At 38.8% G+C, this 23,153-nt stretch overlaps 2 protein-coding genes and 2 pseudogenes across 3 annotated transcripts; 2 read left to right on the forward strand and 2 right to left on the reverse strand.

Annotated features, from left to right (window-relative positions):
• Positions 1-1,214: 1,214 nt before the first annotated feature.
• Positions 1,215-2,256, reverse strand: LOC146461861 (torsin-1A-like). The gene has a single exon (XM_085086334.1). It carries the CDS (start codon positions 2,232-2,234, stop codon positions 1,248-1,250), a length of 987 nt encoding a protein of 328 aa, XP_084942460.1. The 5' UTR covers positions 2,235-2,256; the 3' UTR covers positions 1,215-1,247.
• Positions 2,257-2,399: 143 nt separating this feature from the next.
• On the forward strand, positions 2,400-3,836 carry LOC146461862 (torsin-1A-interacting protein 1-like). The gene has a single exon (XM_085086256.1). The coding sequence runs from the start codon at positions 2,488-2,490 to the stop codon at positions 3,592-3,594; it is 1,107 nt and encodes a 368-aa protein (XP_084942382.1). The 5' UTR covers positions 2,400-2,487; the 3' UTR covers positions 3,595-3,836.
• Positions 3,837-11,245: 7,409 nt separating this feature from the next.
• Positions 11,246-16,197, forward strand: LOC146461863 (uncharacterized; annotated as a pseudogene).
• A 5,787-nt stretch (positions 16,198-21,984) lies between these two features.
• On the reverse strand, positions 21,985-23,139 carry LOC146461864 (torsin-1A pseudogene; annotated as a pseudogene). Its single transcript, XR_014857283.1, has one exon. The product of XR_014857283.1 is annotated as a torsin-1A pseudogene (transcript).
• Positions 23,140-23,153: the final 14 nt, after the last annotated feature.

Below are 23,153 nucleotides of genomic sequence, written 5' to 3' on the forward strand. Positions count from 1 at the left end.
ATTTTAAAGGACAGTGCCTACCTTTGTTACTACGCATACGTTTTGCGCATCTCTTGATACTCAGTTTTCCTATGGGTGGTGCCTACTAATACAGGGATATTTTTGCGCGGTTTAAAACTATGAGGAGAAAGCAAAACTTAGCAAGTGAATTTTATATCCAAAAAGAAAATTGGGGGTAACCATGCATTTTTCAGAGATAATCAAGCTTCAATTTAGAAAAAAAACGCCATATATTGCTTTGGATTTTACCGCTTTTTTGAATAATTGTTGCTTAATTATCTCTAAAAAATGTGTGGTTACCCCTAATTTTCTTTTTGGATTCCAAAAGCTCTTGCTAAGATGTGCTTTTCCTGCATAGTCACAAACCACGCAAAAATACTTTGGTATTAGTAGGCACTGTCCTTAATCTGTAGAAAAAGGAAAGTAATAGGAGGACTTTATGCACACCGCACCCCACCCCACCCCCTCCAGGAATTTTTGGTGGTGGTATGCAGCTTGGTTTTCCAAACTCTGATCCTATTTCAGACCAAAACACGCAATTTTTGGTACTATTTTTTAGAAGTGGCATCTAAAATTCCATTTTCAGACCTGGTCTCTAGAATCCATACCCATTTCTGTGCAGTCAACAGGGATTGCTGTTCCCAGGGATACTCTCATCTGTAAATGATGGGGAGGTTTACATAACATCAATTAAAAACGTCTAAATTATCTATAGGTTTAAAACTACTTCCCACCCTCCAAAACAACAACAATCTGGTATGTTTCTGTGGTTGCATTCAAAATCTCAAGCATTCTTGTTACTTTTAAGGCACCCCCCCCCCCCCCCCCCGTCCCTGGGTCATCGATTGTTGTGGATGACAAGCTTTACCACCACACCAATACACCAAAAATAATTTCTACCATCGTATCTATCAATCATGGTATCTAGCCAAAGGTAAAACCCTCTACACAATGATTTGCAGTCGCGACAGGACTTGATGACATCGTGGAAATTGCGACTACCGGAAATTTCTCGACCACTTTTTGTCTAGTTTTATATTCATTTTTTTTTTCTTTCATAAACATGAATGTTGTCCCTCGTGATTATCAAATAGTTAAAAATTAAAATTTCTCTGAATGAGTCGGTAAAGGACCGGACAAAATGTCCGGCAATCCAAGGATTTGTCCGGTCAATACCCAATTTTGATCAGACATTGTTCGTTGACCGGCCGTTATTTGCAGCCCTGCAAGCATGTCAGTGTGTGGTTTTACATGATGTAGTCAACTTTGCTTGATATTTTCTTACAACCAGATTTGGAGAAGACCTTCAAGTCCTCAGGGAAGTACAGTAACTCATATGCTATCCTATTAAGGACCTCCTCAGTGACTGGGTGACCTTTCATTTCCAAGTCGGCTTTAGCACACATCTTGATGTGGGATCTCTCCAAAGGCATAAATGGGATGAAATAATCAATGAGATTCTTGTCAATAAGGCTTGAATGCCAGAGTCCACCTTTGGTGTTGAATTCACCAAGGTTTATAACCTTATCCATCTGTTTAATTTCAATGTCTTCCCTTTTCTTTCCTTCCTTCCAGTGTTTTAACACAGCATCATTTATCAGATGTGCCCCCGTATTGCTCAGGAAAATGAAGATACTTTTGCGGAAGTCTACTTTTCCAACGTCAGGATAGTGGTCTAAGTAGGGTTTTAGTACATCAATAAGTCCTACCGGCATTTTATCCATTTCGTCGAAAATAAACAATGATCTAGGGCATTCAGCCACTGATTCTGCAACAAGAGCCCTTAGTTTACGTTTGTAAAAGTCCAGTTCTGAATGATGAGGAAAATCGTGGGTAGCGATAATAAGATGCACATATTTGCTATTCATTCCCTTCCTAAACAAATGCTCGGCGATGATTTGGCTCACAAAGTTCTTTCCCGAGCCCGTCCAACCGTTGAAGGAAAGCGCCAATGCTTTGCTTGGTGATTCATTATTCAAATGTCCCACAACCGCTTTTAGCACTGTGTTGGTGACCAAGTGTTGACCAAAAACACGCCTTCGGAGGACAGACCGCAAGCCTGTTATGTTGGGTGAAATCCATTTGTCTCTGCAACATTCTCTGAATTGACAGACTAGCTTAGGTACCTGTGTCCCCAGACCTACTACTGCAACTGTGATAGCAGTTTCAATGATAAAGGCGCTTAATGGAACTAAACATAGTGATATCAATAACACAACCTCAACCCGCGCCATTTTAGCCGCTGCTGGGAAAAGCTTCCAATAAACGAGGTCATTGTATTGGAATTCTAAGAGCGATTTCTATTGGTCACGAAAACGCTATTAACCGATCAACATCATCGTTAGAAGATGAGAAGGAACGAGTGGTTACCAAGCGAAATTTTCCTGGAAAACCCGTGAGACAAAATCCATCTGGGAAAATAACAGAGGCTCCATTTTGGTTATTTTCCACGTTGAAGGAAACAGCAGTACTTTATCACAGGACTGAATGGCTTCTATAATTCCCACTTTAACAGACAGTCAGATCGTAAGTCCACCAGTTGAGGGTGCAGCAGATAACGAAAACACGGAAGTTGCGGAGGGACCCTCAAACAGCAACGAGAAAGCCGCCGACGAGAAAGTCAAAGGGTTGGAAAAGAGAGAAAAGAAGAAGAGAGGTAGAAGTAAAAAACAACAAATTGAAGAAGAAGTAGATGAAACAACTACGCAAGAAACTGTAGTTGAGCCCATTAACCAGCCTGCAAAATTGGCTCCCTCACCTGTCAGTAAAAATGACTACGAGAACGAGAATACAGACGAAAGCAAGAGAGCGGAAATGAACGCGATACCTGCCAGGCAACCGGCTAATTTTAAGGGCATATCCAAGGGGGTGGTAACTTTACTTGTCTTAGCCGTCATGTGTTTGGTCGCTGCCATCTTAGTTGGCCCGGTAGAGCCTGAAATGAAGACTGACCTAGACTTACCCAAAATCTTTGAAAATAAACTCGGAAGTCTTCAATCGTTACTCACCAATCAGTCTGACCGGTTCTGGAGGATTTTGAAGAACCGTGGCTTGGCACATCTCAGGAATACTAATCCCCGTCAACCGCTTGTGGTTTTATTGGCGGCACCTCCGCCAGCTCATGATGTGGTGGACTGCTTAGCAACGAAACTGGCTGAAATGTTGGATCCAAAACATAAAAAAAATTTAGCCATGGTTGATGGAACTGTAGAAAGAAGCAAGCAGGGAACTGAGGTTAAAAAGAAAATGGATGACTTGCTGAAAGAGAAATTTGGCAAAGGCCATCGAGCAGCCCTTATTCACCACCTAGAACACCTCCCACCTCCATCACCACTGTTGTTTTATTCATATTGCCACGATCACAATGCACCGTATAAGCAAGTGGCAATTATCTTTACTGTGCACCTACCAAGAGAACCTGATTCATCTTTGCCTGCTAATGAAGCTGAAGGAACTGTGGAGAAGTACCTTTCAAATGAAGTGTGGAGCAAAGAAGATCAGGATTCAATTGCTGATCTTTTAATCTATGTTGCAGACACTGTAGCCCTTATGAACGGGGAATCTAGTGAATCAGTCAAAACATTGTGTTCTTGAAGACTTCTGACTAGAAAGTGGAACTGGTATGGAGACTAGATAAGCCCCTATGAAGCCCCTATGAAGTCTGCTCCTTAGCCGTTTTTGTGTCAGTCAATCTGGTGTTCTGCTGTTTCTCAGTATTTCTTGTTTTAGTAAAAATATGCCAAACGAATCTGGCCAGTGCATTAGCTGATTTAACAATAACATTCACAGAATGGAGTTGGATAGTAGAGGATGTCTGCCAATTTGTATCATTACCAGGAAATAAAATTAAAGGCTTGGTTAAAAACTATACTATTAACAGGGCTCGAAATTAACTTTCTTGCTCAGGAGCCAGCTGGCGACTAAGAAGAAAAATTTGGTCGCCAGATCATAAATTTTGGTCGCCAACTTATTTTATATGCATGTAGCTTACATAAAAAACATGATTTTAAATGTTACTTTGTATGCAAGGAAAGTCATAATTAAATAGCTAGAAAGAAAAAGCACAAGAAAGACCTCTAAAACTTCGATACATTGCAGCACTAAATAATCAGTATTCTCTTTTAATACTTTAGTATTCTTGTGTGTAAGTATTTTAGTACCTTAGTATTCTAGTATATTTTAGTAATGTTGTTGTAATTTAGTTTCATAGAGCTATGAGGGAGAATAGAGTCTTAACTTTATTGTGCACCCTATTGAAATACTGAGTGTCATCATCCTGGACAATCAAAAATAGGTTTTCGGCCGGGCACCTCGTTGAATTAGCCACTATATTGGTACCCTTCTCTTCGGCTCATTCACATGAATTTCAGTCTTTAGCAAAATATCGTTAAATTCGCCGCTTTGTTGGTACCCTTCTTTTGAGGTTATTCGCCTGAATTTTGGTCTTAGGCGAAATATCGTCAAATTCGCCGTACTCGCCGCTTTGTTGGTACCCTTCTTTTGAGCTTATTCACCTGAATTTTGGTCTTTAGCGAAATATCGTCAAATTCGCCATATTTGCCAAATTCGCCGTATTCGTCGAATTCGCCACTTTGTTGGTACCCTTGTCTTGAGCTCATTCGCCTGAATTTTGGTCTTTGGCGAAATATCGTCAAATTCGCCATTTTCGTCATTGCCTGCATTTCTGGGCATATCTCTAAAACACAGCTGTAACTTTTAGGTACAGTTTATTAATAATATTAATTAAGGAATGCTTTTCAACTATATAATGAAGGTAATAGTTTCTTAAAACTAATTCATAGTTACCAAAGAGTCTTGATAGTAGCACACAAGTTAATATTTTAAGGAAAACGACAAAACTTTTGACTATAAAACATGTTTCGACAGAAACTTCTGTCATCGTCATTTAAAGTACAAAGCGGTAGAAGTTGTTTTTATAATAAGTAGACAAAAATGTTAATAGGCCATTTCTGAGTTACTGTGAACCTCACTATGAAAGCGAGCCTAAGTGCAAAACTTTTCATAAGAAAATTAGGTTGTTTTACATATGAATGAAAACTAATTTTCATAACAAAAACTTTGCACTTAGACTCGATTTCATGATTAGGTTCAAAGCAACTCGGAAATGGTCTATTATGGTAACGGTAATAATAAAATGAACGTGAAACGTGACAATGTGAGAATTATAAGGATAATTTTAGACTTACATGGTGTAATTTGCTGGTTCAAGGGGGGTTGTTCTTTTTGAATATGAATAGCTTCTTTTATCTTAAGTTGGAAAGTGGTAAAGGCGTGATCTAAAATATGAAAACAATCTAAAGAACATAAGGCGCGGTAATGTTCAGAATTATGCAAATGCTTGAAATGTGAGAGGCCCTATCACTGGCTAAGCGCTCACGTGCGCATGTGAAAAAATGCCGGGTTGTTTCGCCAACGTAACAGGCATTACAGCCCGCACATGTAAACTTATACACCACACGCGAACGGAGCCCGTCAGGTACAGGGTCTTTCACACTTAACATATTACCGACCTTAAAAGAAAAAAAGAACTAGCTTGATATCTAAATTATTCCCGTCATTGCAATAACGCTTAAGGTGGTCTTCCACTCAAGAAGTTAATTTCTTTAGAAAAGGACTTTGCCGGAAACTTGTACCATCACTTTATAGGGATTCACGCACTGGCTTCAAAATGAGTCTTTTCAGGTCACATGTCATAATAGTTAATGAATAACCAGCCTTCTAAGTTAAAAATAGGGGTGTTCATTGTAAGAACGATATCTAACTAACGTACGGTTGGATAAGTATGAAATCAACTTAGATCTGTCCACTGATGAATTCTTTAGGCGATAAACCTCGAAAATTAAGGAGCTTGGCCTATTTAGAATTTTTTTTATTCTTTTTTTTTTCCAGAAAGTAAGGTTGAGGGGAATAAAAAAGAGGGCAAAGATTCACTTACTGGGAAGCAGTTTAAGATCGTGAGCATTTTTTAGGTCTACGACCTAGGAAATTAGGTCCTTAAATCTTGCTGAAAATATAAGAACACTAGGTTACAAAGCGCCCGAGATATTGTTCTCGCAAAGTTCAATCTTTCAATTATTAACTCGTTTTAGATCTATCAAATTCAGTTTTCTCCTAGAGGGGATTCTTTTGTCAGGAGGGCTAGGGATCGGAGGCGAGTTAATTACTATTGTGATTATTCAGGTCCTAGTGATCTCTCGGTGGAACTGAAGCGGTAAATCGAAAGAATAACTTCTAAGAAGCACTCGACAGTTAAAACGGTGGAAATTGGAGAGTTCAAGGCGAAGGAATCATGCTTCTGTTTGACAGTTGTAGAACCATCCAGAATACGTGGGGGAAAGATCATTGATAAGCTAAAACACATATCGCATGACTTTATTGAATAGATGCCTGGAAATCCACTTCACAAAATTAATGTCAATTTTTACTAAAAGTTTTCATTTAGGAAAAGTTTTTGCCGGTTTTCTTTCTTTCTTTTTTTTTATGATGAAACGAAAACAATTTGTAATCTTACACTTTTATTTACATGACCAGAATAGAAAACGTGAGTCATGCACTGATGCGTGACTGACAGCCAAACTGTTTTTCTTTTTTAGCAAAATAATTTACTTGACGTCATACTTTTGTATGAGAAACAAAAATATGATGAAAGATGTCAAGTTTTCATGTATCACTATGCAAAAAGTTATAATTAGCAGTGAACTTTTCAGATAAAAAGAGTGCTCCTTTCAGCTGAAGACATTGCGGGAACTATTTTTTGGCGGCAAAATTTCAAGTAGCGCAACGCAATATCACGCAATCTTTCTGACTAAAACTATTCAGTTTATAGTTCAATCGCGAAGGGAGGGTAGGATAGAAAATCGGTGAGGCACTAGTGCTAAACATAATCAACGCATCCCACGTAAACGCTCTGAAAAGCGTCTTGTTTGAAGAAAATTGGGGTTATTATTATCAATAAGTACATCTAAAAAGGAGTGCATTGACTTAGCGGTCAAATAAATTTCCGAGAATAATCCTGACCTTAAGTTTGGTAAACCTGAATTCAGAAGCCTCTTTACTGTAGCTACTGCCCAACTAGACGCATTTCTTATTTAACGGTTCTTTCTACGACCAAATTAATTAATGGCGTGACCATGGGTTCTCCTCTTGCTCCCGTTTTAGCTAATCTTTTTATGGGGCATCATGAAAAACTTTGGTTGGAAAATTTTCAATGCTCTGAAATTTTATTTTATCGCCGTTATGTTGACGACACTTTTTGTTCATTCCACTCGGAACACGAGAATCATGGAAACAGAAGCTTATCACAAAATCCCTTTTTTTTTTGTTCTTCAGATTGGTTTTATATTTTAGATCACGCCTCTACCAGAGGCTATTCATATTCAAAAAGAACAATTCTCGTTGAACCAGCAATTACACCATGTTAATGTAAAATTATCCTTATAATAGGCCTTATCACGGTTTTCGACGCCATTTTGACGGGTAGGCAAACAGGCTTGAAATAACAGTGTTTGTATGGAAATCCGATGTCAAATAATTTTCTAGCCTGTTCCAGGCTCCTAGAGAGATGCGCGAAGGAGAGTGCACTCTCCTTCGCGCATCTCTCTAGGAGCCTGGAACAGGCTAATAATTTTCATAAAACACCGCTTCTGAAAAATTCATGAATTGGAAACTTTTGGCACTAGGAAAAGGATTTTAAGAACAAAATTGGAGGGATGTAGCTGTGACAGAAAGGGTCCAGTCGTGTTATAAAATTTCCATACATTTGTCTGTATAGCGAAGCAGCCGTCAGCTGCTACTAAAAATAGTTCGCGGGAAAAAATACAGGGAAATGTATGGAAAGTTCAAAACACGACTGGACGCTTTCTGTCACAGCTACATCCCTCCAATGTTGTTCTTAAAATCCTTTTCCTAGTACAAAAAGTTTCCAATTCATGAATTTTTCAGAAGCGATGTTTTATGAAAATTATTTGACATCGGATTCCCATACAAACACTGTTATTTCAAGCCTGTTTGGCTTATTTTGCGTCGGTAAATTAATATTAGGGCCATTTATACGGGAGAAAATAAGACGCGTCTTATCTAAGACGCGTCTTAAATAAGACGCGAACTGTACCGTTTATACGATCGCGTCCTGCGTAAGACGCAAAAATCACGTGTAAACGACCCGCGTCTTATTTTTGATACAGCCTTGTTTACATGCGACGTTACCATTAGCAACCATGCTAATTAGCAATGATTTGCAACAAATTTTCATCTGTACCAATTGCGAGAGGATAAACGTTCAATGTAAACAAAAGTTACATCAGAAGTAACTTACACCGGCGCCCGTAACACAATTGTCCAGCTCCTCGGCAAATGCCCTCTCTTTGCAAATAAGCAGAAACTCCTTCTCTTCCGTGGTAGTCCACGTATTTCGTTTTGCTGCCGGTGTTGCTGGTGTTTTTGAACACTGCAAAGCGGACTGTGAACACTGCGAAGCCATTTAGCAGAGCTGAGAGCGGTCAGTGACGTATGTCGTGACGCGTCACTCGCTCTTACGCATGCTCATTTGTAGTCACGTCTTATTTAAGACCAATCTCGTCCCCAGAGCCCGCTTTTCTTTTGGTCAGCACCAAGAACGCGGACCTCTGGGCTAATCCAAATGAGGCCACCTTTGATTGGCTGGTAAAAGCATGTCTATTTCATGGACCGGAAGCTATTTTTCGGCGCGAAATTGAAATATGAGGCAACGGCGGAGTTTACGACTCCCAACACGACTTCCACGAAAGTTGCGAAAAAAAAAAAAAAGAAAATTGCTATCGTAGTTGTAATGCGGTTGACAACCACTGCATTTATATATACGGAGTAAAAGCAAAATCAGACGGAATTTTAATAGCGCTTAAGAGTAAATGTCGGTAAAAATCAAAGAAATCGTGGCCATGGTTAAAAAATTTGATTTCGCGCATACTTTGTTAGTTTGAAGGCCTTAGCTAGGTAATTAAGTAAAGGATATAAGGTTAGGTTTTTGAAATATTCTATATAACAGGAAGAAAAAAAAAAACACGAAAAACGGTCACTCTACCCGAAGCTCGCATTTCACCATGCGAGAACCCGAAATTTTACACTTTCCAGCTTCTCGCTGCACAGACATTTACATAGCTGTGAATCTTTCTTTAGTATAATTTAATACATTGATTCTTCCTCAGTCAAAACATAGTAATTATTTTCATCTCTGCTCGTTTGTGAGCGAACTGAGTCGCAACTGAGCTCGGATGAAGTAGACACTCTTTTCTCTATCACGGGCAAAAGCCCCGGCCAAAATAATCCAAATTCAGCGAGAAAAAACGCTGACCGGTAGTGACTCAAATCAACTTATACTTTGACAAAAAACAGTACAGCCATTGAATTTTAGGTGTATGGTTTTTAATCTTTAGGATCTAGAAGAACGTTTGCACGAACGCCGATCAAAGTTTGAGAAAATTACAATTCAGCGTCATTGAAATCTACAACTCTACATAACATGGCATAATAGAATAAATTAACTCCTCGGCCAAAGTTTGTCTAAAAAAGGCTTTAAACTATTTTCAACGCTTAAAACGTTTTAAAAAATATATTGACGTTAAATATTGTCTACACGGGTACAACAAACCAACAAACATCACAACAAACAAAAGTTAAAATTAAATCTCACTCGCTCCCAAATCTGTGTCACGCACGAGCGACTTGGCTACAATATCAAATTCGTATTTTAAAATATGTTACTTAACGATGTTCCAGATTTCCCGGTTAACTTGCTGAAGAAATAGAAAATAACTTGATAACAATACAACCTGGAACAATTAAAATTAATTCTATTAAAGATGAGAAGCTTTATAATCCTTCCATAGCCAATCGGAAGTAACTGTTCCCACGAGAAGCAACTATTGCATCGTTCTCTAAATAAACAAATCTATACTTTTCTCTCAAACATTAAATCTAAAACCAGAGTTGATTGTTGGGCAAGTTCACAGACATACAGAACAGCGATGTTTTTTGACTACTGTCGGTGGGATTTGTGCGGGGATTTGCGGCGGAGACGAATGCACTAGCTTCTCAACTTCCGTCAAACCACTCAATCAGTGTAACAAGCATACAAAGCATCACAATAAGTCCTTGAAATCTTCCGGAGTTGAAATAGAAGTAGAATTGATTTTGGCAAGAATGCGTTTTTTTAAAAGTTAACGAATTTATCGGAGATGGCTGTCTGCCCTGTTCATCGTGCCAGGTTCAGCATAAAAGTAATTTTTGCACCACCCGGAGGTTGTTTCGGGTCACTCTGAAGCAGCTGTGGAAAGAGGCCGCACTGGAAAAGAAATATATTTATGCCAATCCATGAAGTTATTAGAACTTTCAAAACAGCACGTCCCAGTTGGCTCAGATAAATAACCAGTTATAAGATGTACTATCAAGCAGGAACTGTATCCAATGAGTTTTGTATTCTCTTCATTCTGGTGATACGAGAATATATGACCACATATGAAAGAAATCATTTATTCGAACGACGGAGAGAAATAATTAATGTTGGTTATCGTGAAGGTCATTTTGTTACTTATCTCTTGATTCTGTTGTCCAATCCAATTATCATAACAACCTTTATTTCATGACTCTCATGTGTTATGGATTGCGCTTATATTATATAAGCCAACATTCCGGTCTTTGTTTAAAATAGTTACGATGATCCTTGAGAATCCGAACATTTAAGTGTCCTCTAAGCTTATTTATTTGATCTTGCATCAACGCATTCAGGGGCAATACCAAGATAATCGATGAAGAATCTTCTTCACTTGACAGAAAATAGTCAAATATATGCGGTAGAAGCTGATATATGAGTGATTTACCATATCCTGTAGGAAGTATACAAATGGTATCCTTTCCTCCAAACACGACACTTTTTAAAGCTTCATACTGCGCTTCTTTCAGAGAAAGCTCAGCTTTGCCCAACTTCTCTAAAGCGAACTCTAAAGCACAATGAAAGTGATCAATAGCAGCCGCCATTTTCTTTTTCCATCAAACCTCACGCAGGCGCAATCAAACCGGAACCAGGATTTGGTGGTTCCGGTTTTGGATTCTGCCAATCTCGTACCCAGAGCCTTCGTTACCCTTGTCCAGCGGAACGGGAAACGGACGCTCTGGCAGAATCCAAAACCGGAACCACCAAATCCTGGTTCCGGTTTGATTGCGCCTGCGTGAGGTTTGATGGAAAAAGAGAATGGCGGCTGCTACTGATCACTTTCATTGTGCTTTAGAGTTTGCTTTAGAGAATTTGGGCAAAGGTGAGCTTTCTCTGAAAGAAGCGCAGTATGAAGCTTTAAAAAGTGTCGTGTTTGAAGGAAAGGATACCATTTGTATACCTCCTACAGGATATGGGAAATCACTCATATATCAGCTTCTACCGCATGTATTTGACTATTTTCTGTCAAGTGAAGAAGATTCTTCATCGATTATCTTGGGATTGCCCCTGAATGCGTTGATGCAAGATCAAAACACTTAAATGTTCGGATTCTCAAGGATCATCGTAACTATTTTAAACAACGACCGAAATGTTGGCTTTTATAATATAAGCGCAATCCATAACACATGAGAGTCATGAAATCAAGGTTGTTACGATAATTGGATTGGACAACAGAATGAAGAGATAAGTAACAAAATGACGCTCACGATAACCAACATTAATTATTTCTCTCCGTCGTTCGAATAAATGATTTCTTTCATATATGGTCATATATTTCCGTATCACCAGAATGAAGAGAATACAAAATTCATTGGATACAGTTCCTGCCTGGTAGTACATCTTATAACTGGTTATTTACCTGAGCCAACTGGGACGTGCTGTTTTGAAAGTTCTAATAACTTCATCGATTGGCATAAATATATTTATTTTCCAGTGCGGCCTCTTTCCACAGCTGCTTCAGAGTGACCCGAAACAACCGCCGGGTGGTGCAAAAATTACTTTTATGCTGAACCTGGCAAGATGAACAGGGCAGGCAGCCATCTCCGATAAATTCGTTGGATTTTAAAAAAACGCATTCTTGCCAAAATTAATTCTACTTCTGTTTCAACTCCGGAAAATTTCAAGGACTTATTGTGATGCTTTGTACGCTTGTTACACTGCTTGAATGGTTGGACGGAAGTTGAGAAGCTAGTGCATTCGTCTCCGCCGCAAATCCCCGCGCAAATCCCACCAACTATGGTCAAAAGACATCGTTGTTCTGTATGTCTGTGAACTTGCCCAACAATCAACTCTGGTTTTAGATTTAATGTTTGAGAGATATGGATAAGTAGATTTCTTTATTTAGAGAACGATGCAATATTTTCTTCTCGTGGGAACAGTTACTTCTGATTGGCTATCGAAGGACTATAAAGCTTCTCATCCTTAATAGAATTAATTTTTATGTTCCAGGTTGTATTGCTATCAAGTTATTTTCTATTTCTTCAGCAAGTTAACCGGGAAATCTGGCACATCGTTAAGTAACATATATTAAAATATGAATTTGTTATTGTAGCCAAGTCGCTCGTGCGTGACACAGATTAGGGAGCGAGTGAGATTTAATTTTATCTTTTGTTTGTTGTGGTGTTTGTTGGTTTGTTGTACCCGTGTAGACAATATTTAACATCAATATATTTTTTAAAACGTTTTAAGCGTTGAAAAGAGTTTAAAGCCTTTTTTATACAAACTTTGGCCGAGAAGTTAATTTATTCTATTATGCCATGTTATGTAGAGTTGTACATTTCAATGACGCTGAATTGTAATTTTCTCAAACTTTGATCGGCGTTCGTGCAAACGTTCTTCTAGATCCTAAAGATTAAAAACCATACACCTAAAATTCAATGACTGTACTGTCTTTTGTCAGCTTTTTTTCTCGCTGAATTTGGATTATTTTGGACTTTTGCGTGATAGAGAAAAGTGTGTCTACTTAATCCGAGCTCAGTTGCGTCTCAGTTCGCTCACAAACGAGCAGAGACGAAAATAATTACTATGTTTTGACTGAGGAAGAATCAATGTTTTTGACTGAGGAAGAATCAATGTATTAAATTATACTAAAGAAAGATTCACGGTTAAGTAAATGTCTGTGCAGCGAGAAGCTGGAAAGTGTAAAATTTCGGGTTTTCGCATGATGAAATGCAAGCTTCGGGTAGAGTGACCGTTTCTCGTGTTTTTTTTTTTTTTTTTTCTTGCAGTTATATAGAATATTTCAAAAACCTAACCTTATATCCTTCACATACTTACCTAGCTAAGGCCTTCAAACTAACAGAGTATGCGCGAAATCGATATTTTTAACCGTGGCCACGATTTCTACTGACATTTTCCCTTAAGCGCTATAAAATTCCGTCTGATTTTGCTTTTACTCCGTATACATAAATGTGGTGGTTGTCAACCGCATTACAACAACGATAGCAATTTTTTTTTTTTCGCAACTTTCGTGGAAGTCGTGTCGGGAGGCGTAAACTCTCATATTTCAATTTCGCGCCGAAAAATAGCTTCCGGTCCGTGAAATAGACATGCTTTTACCTGCCAATCAAAGGTGGCCTCATTTGGATTAGCCCAGAGGTTCGCGTTCTTGGTGCTGACCAAAAGAAAAGCGGGCTCTGGGGACGAGATTGGGATTCTGCCAGAGCGTCCGTTTCCCGTTCCGCTGGACAAGGGTAACGAAGGCTCTGGGTACGAGATTGATTTAAGACGCGTGTACCATTTATACGAGGAAGTTCACGTCTTATTTAAGACGCGACCAAGACAAGAACAGCTCAAGCTCCTGTTCCAGAGTTAGACGCGTCTTATTTTAGTCGCGTCTAAAATAAGACACGAACGCTTATTTTGTGCCGTTTATACGATCAGCTCGCGTCTTATTTAAGACGCGTCTAAGATAAGACGTGTCTTATTTTCTCCCGTATAAATGGCCCTATTATCTACATACTGCAACATTTTAGGCCAGTAACTACTAGCTACTACTGGCTTATTTTGCGTCGGTAAATTAATATTATCTACATACTGTGACATTTTAGGCGAGTAACTACTGGCTTATTTTGCGTCGGTAAATTAATATTAACTACATACTGTGACATTTTAGGCCAGTAACTACTGGCTTATTTTGCGTCGGTATATACTGTGACATTTTAGGCCAGTAACTACTGGCTTATTTTGCGTCGGTATATAATATAATATACAGACCAAAGTAAGTCGCCTAAAATGTTGCAGTATATATACTGAGATAACAACATGTTATGTCGCCCTGTTTGCCTACGAATGTGGGGAACACGCGAGCTGAAATAATGCGAGCTGCGAGCTGCGAGCTGCAAACAAAAGATAATTACATAAAAAAAATTAGGAAATAAAATTTACGCGAATTGATGTATCATCCTCGAAATACCAAAAAAAAAAGGCCTTACGAGGAGAGTGCGAAGCGCGAGTAACACGCGACGGGAGTCTCATTTGCCTCGTCACGCAATCCCGCTTTCCTCTCCAAAGATTGGAGGAGAAGATTGCGTGACGAAATGGAAAACGTCTGGGAGGGATGCTACTGTTTTTAACGAATATTTCACTAACATTTCGAAAAAAAAAAACTTAGTTGCATGAACGTTATCAAGAGAAAATCTCTTGACGTTATATGAGGTTTTTTGCTCCCCTAAAGTAGCGAGCCCCAATGGCTGCCGCTAATTCCGACAGTAACGAGGGTCGTTTCTCTTCGAATTTTAGGTTTATTTATAAATATAGACGTCATAAGAAAATGACCAGATTAACGGAAGCGTTGTGTGGACCTTTGAATTCAAAGGTATTATGACTTTGATAGTCGACCAGCTGAAAATCGGGCCGGGATTTAAACAGAAACAATCAATCATAGAATATCCACGGGGGTGTCTACGTCCATGTGAGAGGTCCTTGGCGTGTGGAATCGACGTAATTAGTCTTCCCTGTATCAGGTGTCGTCTCATCATGGCGACATGACTCTAGCCGAATAAATCTCGTAATTATTAAAATAGTAGAAAGGGGTTGTTTGCGCAACATAAGGCTGCATTCATTATGTATGCTACAGGGGGGGGGGGGGGGGGGCAGAGGATTTTTTTTTTCAGCGGCTCGGTTTTTTATATCCCCCCCCCAAGGTCCATACAAATTTTCAGAGCCCCCCTAAGCAATCAGCCGAAAAATGAATACCCCCCCTCCCCCCTCACAAGAAATATCAAAATAAATATCTGTATAATAGTAAGAGACATGTTTAATAAGAACATCGAGAGAGCTTTGACTGTTTATGTCATACCTATGCCAGCCAGTTTAAGCATAGCGCGAATTAGGTATAGATAGCCTGCCAGCTCGTGTACGAGTACTACCAGGAGTATTGACGGGAACCGTAGGCTAAAAGCAAAGGATGTTGTAGTTGCACTGGAGGATGATGATGCGGAGGATATTGATGATGATGACAATTATGATGATGACAACGATGATGATGACGATAATTAAAAGATTGACAATGATGAAGATGACAATGATGAGGATAACAATGTTGCTGGTGATAAGGCTGCTGCTGATGATGATATTGACAATGATGTTGGTGACTGATGAGATTGACAGTGTTGAGGATAATTACAAAGATGATTGAAAATGACAATGTTCTACATTTTATGGTCATATCTTTTTCTTTTTCAACCTTAATGGCTTAATTATTTGTTGTCTTGATAAGTGGCAGATATAGCAGGGGGTGCATGTGGACCCCTTTCAAACTGGTACAGAAAATTCATTGAACATTTAAGTGCATATTTGTTGTTCAATTTCATAAAACTGTGCACTGAATTACATTGTTTTCTTTTGCATTCGTTGATTTAATAAAGTTGCGCTGCTTAGACTGAGGTTGCATTAAATATTTCCATTTTAGATGTTTTACTTTCTATACTGTATCGAAACATTACATCTACAGGCCAGGCACACTACTTGAAAAACTTCAAAATAGGTACTATATATAGTCTCTCAGAATAATAGAGGTACCCTTGTTGCTTACAATCCTTGAAAGAAGCTGCTGTACTTATCTTTTCTTTTCTCACTTTTTAAAACCATTACAAAAGCTAGACAGAATCTTACAAAAAATAAGCATCCCCCCAGGAGATATTTAAACAATTTTCATATCCCCCCTTTTTTTGCTCTAAAAATTTGAGATCCCCCCCTAAAATCCTCTGCCCCCCCCCTGTAGGATACATAATGAATGCAGCCTAAGCGGCTGCGAAAAGATATGGGAAGAAAGCTACTAAGGGAACTGAAAGTCGGTCCTATTCTTTTTCCTATTATTATTATTACTATTATTATTATTATTATTATTATTATTATTTATTGTTTTTATTATTTATTTAATTTGTTTTTTCTCGTAGCTCGCAGCTCGCAGCTCGCAGCTCGCAGATGTGAGCTCGCAATATCCCCGGCCCGTTTGCCTACCCGTCAAAATGGCGTCGAAAACCATGATAAGGCCTATTCTCACACTGTCACGTTTCACGTTCATTTTTGTTGTTACCGTTACCATAATTAATATTTTTGATTACTTATTATAAATTCAACTTCTACCGCTTTGTACTTTAATTAACTGAGGATGACAGAAGTTTCTGTCGAAACATGTTTCATAGACTCAAAAGCTGTCTGGCGCTGCACGACTCCGTGCGACGACGAGATTTCTTGTGTGCGAAAACCTTTGAAATGATCAAGGATCCCGGGTCACGTCTTCACCATCTTAAGCCCACGTTTTAATGATAGGCCATCGCTGATGAAGTGTAAAACAGAGCGCTTTAAGAAAAGTCTCTTCCCCCGCATGTGCTCTAAAGCTCATGGTCTCTAGCTGGATATTTTCCAAAATTATTAATTTTGGTGGTGAACTTTTTATCATATCGAAATTGAAAGCTGTAAATTCGGAGTAATTTGAAAATGTAAAAATGTCAATTTAAAATAATTTTAAAATGTAATGCCCAGTCCCGATCAAGTAGACAAGCTGTAATTTTACTAGGTTTATTCTTCTGTAATGTATTACGAAATTCACTTCATGCGCGACGTTTTCGTAATAAAATGCTCTTCTGCTAAAATGATCTTATAAGTTATGTCATTTTCCTTAAAATAATCAATAGTTGTTACATTTTACCTATTTTAAAATGACATTGTTGCTGTCTAACTTACAACCAGACTCAACCAGTGCACAAAGCTTACTAAATAAAAGCAACTATTGATTGCAGGTTGGATTGCCATCAAGATTCCTAAACAAAAATGGTGTCATGTGGCTGTGACGACACCGCAGAAAACTACTTCAGATCAAAATATGTAATTTTCCGATAGCCTTTTTCAGACCGGGTCTCTAGAATCCATACCCATTTCTGCACAGTCAACACAGAATACTATTCCCAGGGGATAGTCTCATCTGAAAATGATGGGGAGGTTTAAAATTATTAATTTAACAACCTCAAAAATAAACTATCTATGGGTTAAAACTTCATCCCACCATGCAAAATAGTCTGAAATGTCAGCCATCTCCTTCCACTAACCTCTGTGGGTTAGGGGGTTGGGGGGAGGAGATGGCTGACATTTCAGACTACCTGCAAAACAAAAGATTTCTATAAGCAAATACTAACTTCCAAAAATTACCATGCCTTCTTTTCACATCCAAAGAATAGCCACTGAATGTTTAGCTTTAATCTAGGGGCCAGATTCATGACACCCTCTCAAGTAGAGATACATCCCAAGAATTCAAAACTTAATGCTTGGGATACACCTTAACTTACAAGGGCTTAAATGAATCTGGCTCCAGGAACATCATCTACTCCATCTCCTTGTGCTAGATGGGATTGGATTACCTCCCAGCATTTTGCGATATTTTGTTAACAGTTCATAGGTATCTAATTATATAGCAGGGTAGGGCAACAAGGGAAGAAAGTTCCCTGTCTTCAGGTAAGACTTAAGGGTGCTAAAATCTGGAACCAGTATTGTTAGTGTTATCAAGTTAAGAGTATGATCCAGTGGCCAGATTGACAAAGCCCTCCTAGGCTGAGGTATATCTTAAGTATTTTATCTAAATATGCCATTGTTATTCCAACATTAGACTGGTAATGGTAATGGTAACTTTATTTATATATGGTAAATCCTTCAGAAAGAGATAAAAGATAAAATATAATTGGTACAGGGCTGTGGAAGAGCAAATTTATTTCCAGCATTCCATGTAAAAATTTTTACATCATAACAGCAGCTGATTCCAATCTTTGGTATTTGACTTTATGCCAAAGCGCATCACCCCCAAACCCCCTCCCTGTCCCCTGGTCATTGATTGTCATGACTGGCAAGCTTTTCCACCAGACCAATACATCAAGAATAATTTCTACCATCGTATCTAAAAGAAACATTTCAATTCAGTTTATTGTTTTGCCATAAAAAGTGTACAAATATGAATTATTATTATTATTATTATTATTATTATTATTATTATTATTATTATTATTATTTAATTCTAGTGGCGAGGAAGTCCAAGGGAAGCGACTGGGCTTATAAGGAATGGGCTCCCTCAGTTAAAATAATTGGAAAAATTAAAGTATTATAAGAGTTATACATGGGACCAGGATGGCAGAGCTATAGTAAATCTTAAAATATATTACTTGGTTATGTTAATCATAGTTAGGCTAAAAAAAGCAAAAATGAGAGTGAAGAGTAGAGGCTAATAAATATAGGGGCGTAGCGTGCATTTTTTGTGGAGTACGCAGGAAGGAGAAATTTATGCGAGTGCCGAAGGCGCGAGCTGCTTAGTAGGGGGGTTGGGGGGCATGCACCCCCAGGACATTTTTATTTTTAGGGGCTCGGAAATGTCATTTCTCATGATTTCCTGGGGACATGAGTTTCATAAATCAAATATGAAAAATGTTTAGTATTTAGTAACTTATGTTTTTAAATGTCAACTTTTGGGGCAATTACTAGTAGGTTTATAGGAAAGACTAATTAAGTGTGTTTTTCCCAGTGCTTACAAGCAACAGGCAAGGCGTCTCTCCTTCAGACGGGCAAATTTCAAAACCACATTGTTAATGTTGACATCCTTATGGTTATATGAATGTGGGGAATTACCAGGGAGGACAACCTCTCCGCACTCATAGTGCTGCCAAGAGGGGTTTTAATCTCTTCATGCCGGTAAAACTGCATTCAGCACAGATAAGTGAGCAGAGTGATCAGGGTCACATAATAATAATAATAATAATAATAGTTTATTGGAATCCCTCTCGCAGCCTAAAAGGCTGAATTACAAGGATGGTCAGTTACAATAGTACAAGACACTACGGTATAAAGACATTCAGATAAATAATTATATAAATATGATTAAAGCACAAATAACAGAGAAAACATAACAGAGAAAAGGATTACAACTGGTCTTGATACTTAATGGTGCAGAAATCTGCGAACCGCTTTGTCTTGGGGACAAAGCGCACCGGAACACGTTCGCCTGATCGGAGGCAGTACGGCCTGTCAATTGACACGCGAGGAATTAATGGCGTAAGGACAGGAGACGACAGGCAATCACGCTTGATAAAATTTATGCAAGCTTCTTCCCTTCTCTGGGAAAGGGCAGTGATGTCAGATTGAATTAGGGCTTCGTCATAGTGACAATTCGGTAGAATGATGCGTAGGGCCCTTTTTTGTACAGATTCTATAGCGTCATCTAAGTACTTTGGCAGAGCTGCCCACACAGGGCAGGCATATTCTAGTACAGATCGTACAATGCTACAGTACACTTGCACTAGCTGCTTGATAGTGAGGCCACTCTTCTTAAGCGCGCACAGTGCGTACAAACGCTTGTTGGCCTTTTTGACTATATGCTCTATGTGTACGTTCCATGAAAGATCTTCAGAGATATAGACACCTAAGAGCTTATAGGTCACAACCCTTTCAATGACAGAACCCCCAACGGTAAGGGGGCCAGGGGGGAATGGGCTATACTGCATAAAGTTAATGATCATTTCTTTGCATTTCTTAGAATTAAGTATCATGCCTCTTAAGGAAGCATATGTATAGATATCGGATACTGTAAATGGTAGGTAAGATGGTGAGCACCTAGGGATGATTTCCACGGCAGTAGCATCGTCTACATACTTGACTCTGCTCTCATATATGCCTAGCATTAGGGGCTTGTGAAATCGAGGGTCTTGAGCGAAGTCTGGGGCTTTTCATTCTCACATTTGCTATTCCATTTGTGCTTCCATCTTTTGAACTCAGCATTGAACTGTTCCTTTGTAATCTCCATGGGACCATGGCACTTCGCAGTGACGTTTTAATTATCATTACACCCATTTTGAAATCACTGGTGATCCTTGCAATCTGATTGGCTCTCAACAGAGCAATTTATTCCCAAATTGCACCATTTGTGGCTCTAAATCACATCCTTTCTTAATTAGCCCATCAAAATGGAACTGAAGTAACAAAGATAGAATATTAACATTGACAGTAAAACTCTGATTTCAAAATAGGTGTGATAAAGTGGTAATTGAACGTTGTGTCATGCAATTTTGGTCTGAAATCATACTTATGATTTCAAATCAAACTCGTGCTGCGCGCTCATTCGATTTTGAAATCACGCATATGATTTCCAACCAAATTGCACTCCACTCAGTTCAATTACCATTACTAAAAGACGCCTTTCGCCAAAAAATGTGTTATAAATTTATTTCTTTTTAGATTTAGGAAGGTACGCAGGTGCGTACAAGGTCGCTACGCCCCTGAAATAAATATTTTTCATAAGAGGAATGCTTTCAGCATACTACAAATGGAAGCGGTACTTGTTGCATGTTGAATTTCAGGACTAAGAGAGTAATGAAAATTAGGACCTTGGAAACTAATGGAGAACTTTCTTATATTGGTCCTGCATTGTGGTAGATAAAAAAGCTCCGAACTTCTAATGCCATAGAAATGCACTTGGCATGTCACCAAGCACATGTTATTGAAGCATTTTAAGCCAGATTTATATTGATACATAAATTTTCCTATTTGTAGTTTGTAGATATCCCTTAGATTCAGAATTCTAATAAAAGTTTTTAAATAAAGGTGAAGTGTGAGCAGAAAACAGTCATCGACATTCTTAAAACCCGTTTTTGCAATGTAACAAGATGCCTATACTGACATTTACGTGCGATGCTGTGGCTGATTCATTTGTTCCAACTGTATCCTTCGCAGATTGATAAAACTATACTTGCTTATGGAACAGTTTGAGTCACGAAGATTGCATTACGTTTTCCCTTGCGTTACGGTCCTCAGGGTTTTACCGGAAATTTTTGAAATTCCTATACGATAACGTAAGTTTCTCTACTACCTCTTTTCAGTCTCCCATCGCGCTTCTAAGACTGTCAAACAAAGCACGATTCCTTTGCCAGGAACTCTCCAATTTCCACCGTTTTAAATGTCGAGTGCTTCTTAGAAGTTATCCTTTCGATTTACTGCTTCAAAACGGTTAAATTTCCTTATGAAACGGCATACTTGAGTCCAAAACATGTTAACAATATGGCGCCACAATTTAATCCGGTTTTTTGAATAAATCAAATGATGCGTTGACGTCACACACGTAGGGGGTGAGTGGGTCCCCTCCCTCGCGATATAAGCGACAAGAATGGATTTTGATTGGCCTGCTTTTGTTGAAGACAATCAGAACAATACATCCCCACTAGGAGAGGGATGAGTTAAATGAATAAATTAATGTGAAGAAAAAAAAAAGAAATCAACCCGTTTTTAGACACGGTATGCCCCTCAGGGCATCCCGCATAATTAGTCTTCTAGGGTTTGATGGTTGATGCCTAGACGCTCACAGAGTAAGAATAAATATGGATAAATAAGAAGATATTAGTGTCATCAGCAAATAAGATCAGCTCTAAGTCCTTTGATACATTACATAGATCATTTATATATACTAAGAATAACAGAGGACCTAAGAAAGATCCCTGAGGGACTCCACAGGTAATATCAAACAATGAAGAGTTATAACCATTATATTGCACAAATTAAGATAACTTTTAAACCATTGTAAAAAGCATTGTCGATGTGTGGTTTTACATAATGTAGTCAACTTTGCTCGATATTTTCTTACAACCAGATGTGGAGAAGACCTTCAAGTCCTCAGGGAAGTACAGTAAATCATCTGCTACCCTGTTAAGGACCTCCTCAGTGACTGGGTGACCTTTCTGTTCCAGGTCGGCTTTAGCACACATCTTGATGTGGGATCTCTCCAAGGGCATAAATGGGATGAAATAATCAATGAGATTATTGTCAATAAGGCTTGAATGCCAGAGTCCACCTTTGGTGTAAAATTCGCCAACGTTTATATCCCTGTCCATCTGTTTAATTTCAATGTCTTCCCTTTTCTTTCCTTCCTTCCAGTGTTTTAACACAACAGCACTGATCAGATTTGCCCCCGTATTGCTCAGAAAAATAAACATACTTTTGCGGAAGTCTACTTTTCCCACGTCAGGATAGTGGTCTAAGTAGGGTTTTAATACATCAATAAGTCCTGTCGGCATTTTATCCATTTCGTCGAAAATAAACAATGATCTAGGGCATTCAGCCACTGATTTTTCAACAAGATCACTCAGTTTGTCTTTATAATTTTTAATGTCTTGTTTTGAATGATGACGAAAATCGCGGGTAGCGATAATAAGATGCACATATTTGCTATCCATTCCCTCCCTAAATAAATGCTCGGCGATGATTTGGCTCACAAAGTTCTTTCCCGAGCCCGTCCAACCGTTGAAGGAAAGCGCCAATGCTTTGCTTGGTGATTCATTATTCAAATGTCCCACAACCGCTTTCAGCACTGTGTTGGTGACCAAGTGTTGACCAAAAACACGCCTTTGGAGGACCGACTGCAAGCCTGTTATGTTTGGTGAAATCCATTTGTCTCTGCAACATTCTGTGAATTGACAGACTAGCTTAGGTATCTGTGTACCCAGACTTACTACTCCAGCTGTGATAGCAGCTTCAATGATGAAGGCGCTTAATGGAACTAAACACAGTGATATCAATAACAACACAACCCCAACCCGCGCCATTTTAGCTGCTCTCAAATCTGATTCAGGTCATTGTTATCTAAGGTCTTCCGCTGGGAAAAGCTTCCTAGAAACGACGGAAGTTTTTGGAAATTCTA

This window comes from Pavona decussata, unplaced genomic scaffold (genome assembly GCF_977016875.1).
Source record: "Pavona decussata unplaced genomic scaffold, jaPavDecu1.1 SCAFFOLD_193, whole genome shotgun sequence".
Classification (NCBI taxonomy): Eukaryota; Metazoa; Cnidaria; class Anthozoa; order Scleractinia; family Agariciidae; genus Pavona; species Pavona decussata.

Coding starts and splice junctions, on each gene's coding strand:
- LOC146461861 (XM_085086334.1), bottom strand. CDS start 2,234: ATGGCGCGGGTTGAGGTTGTGTTATTGATATCACTATGTTTAGTTCCA.
- LOC146461862 (XM_085086256.1), top strand. CDS start 2,488: ATGGCTTCTATAATTCCCACTTTAACAGACAGTCAGATCGTAAGTCCA.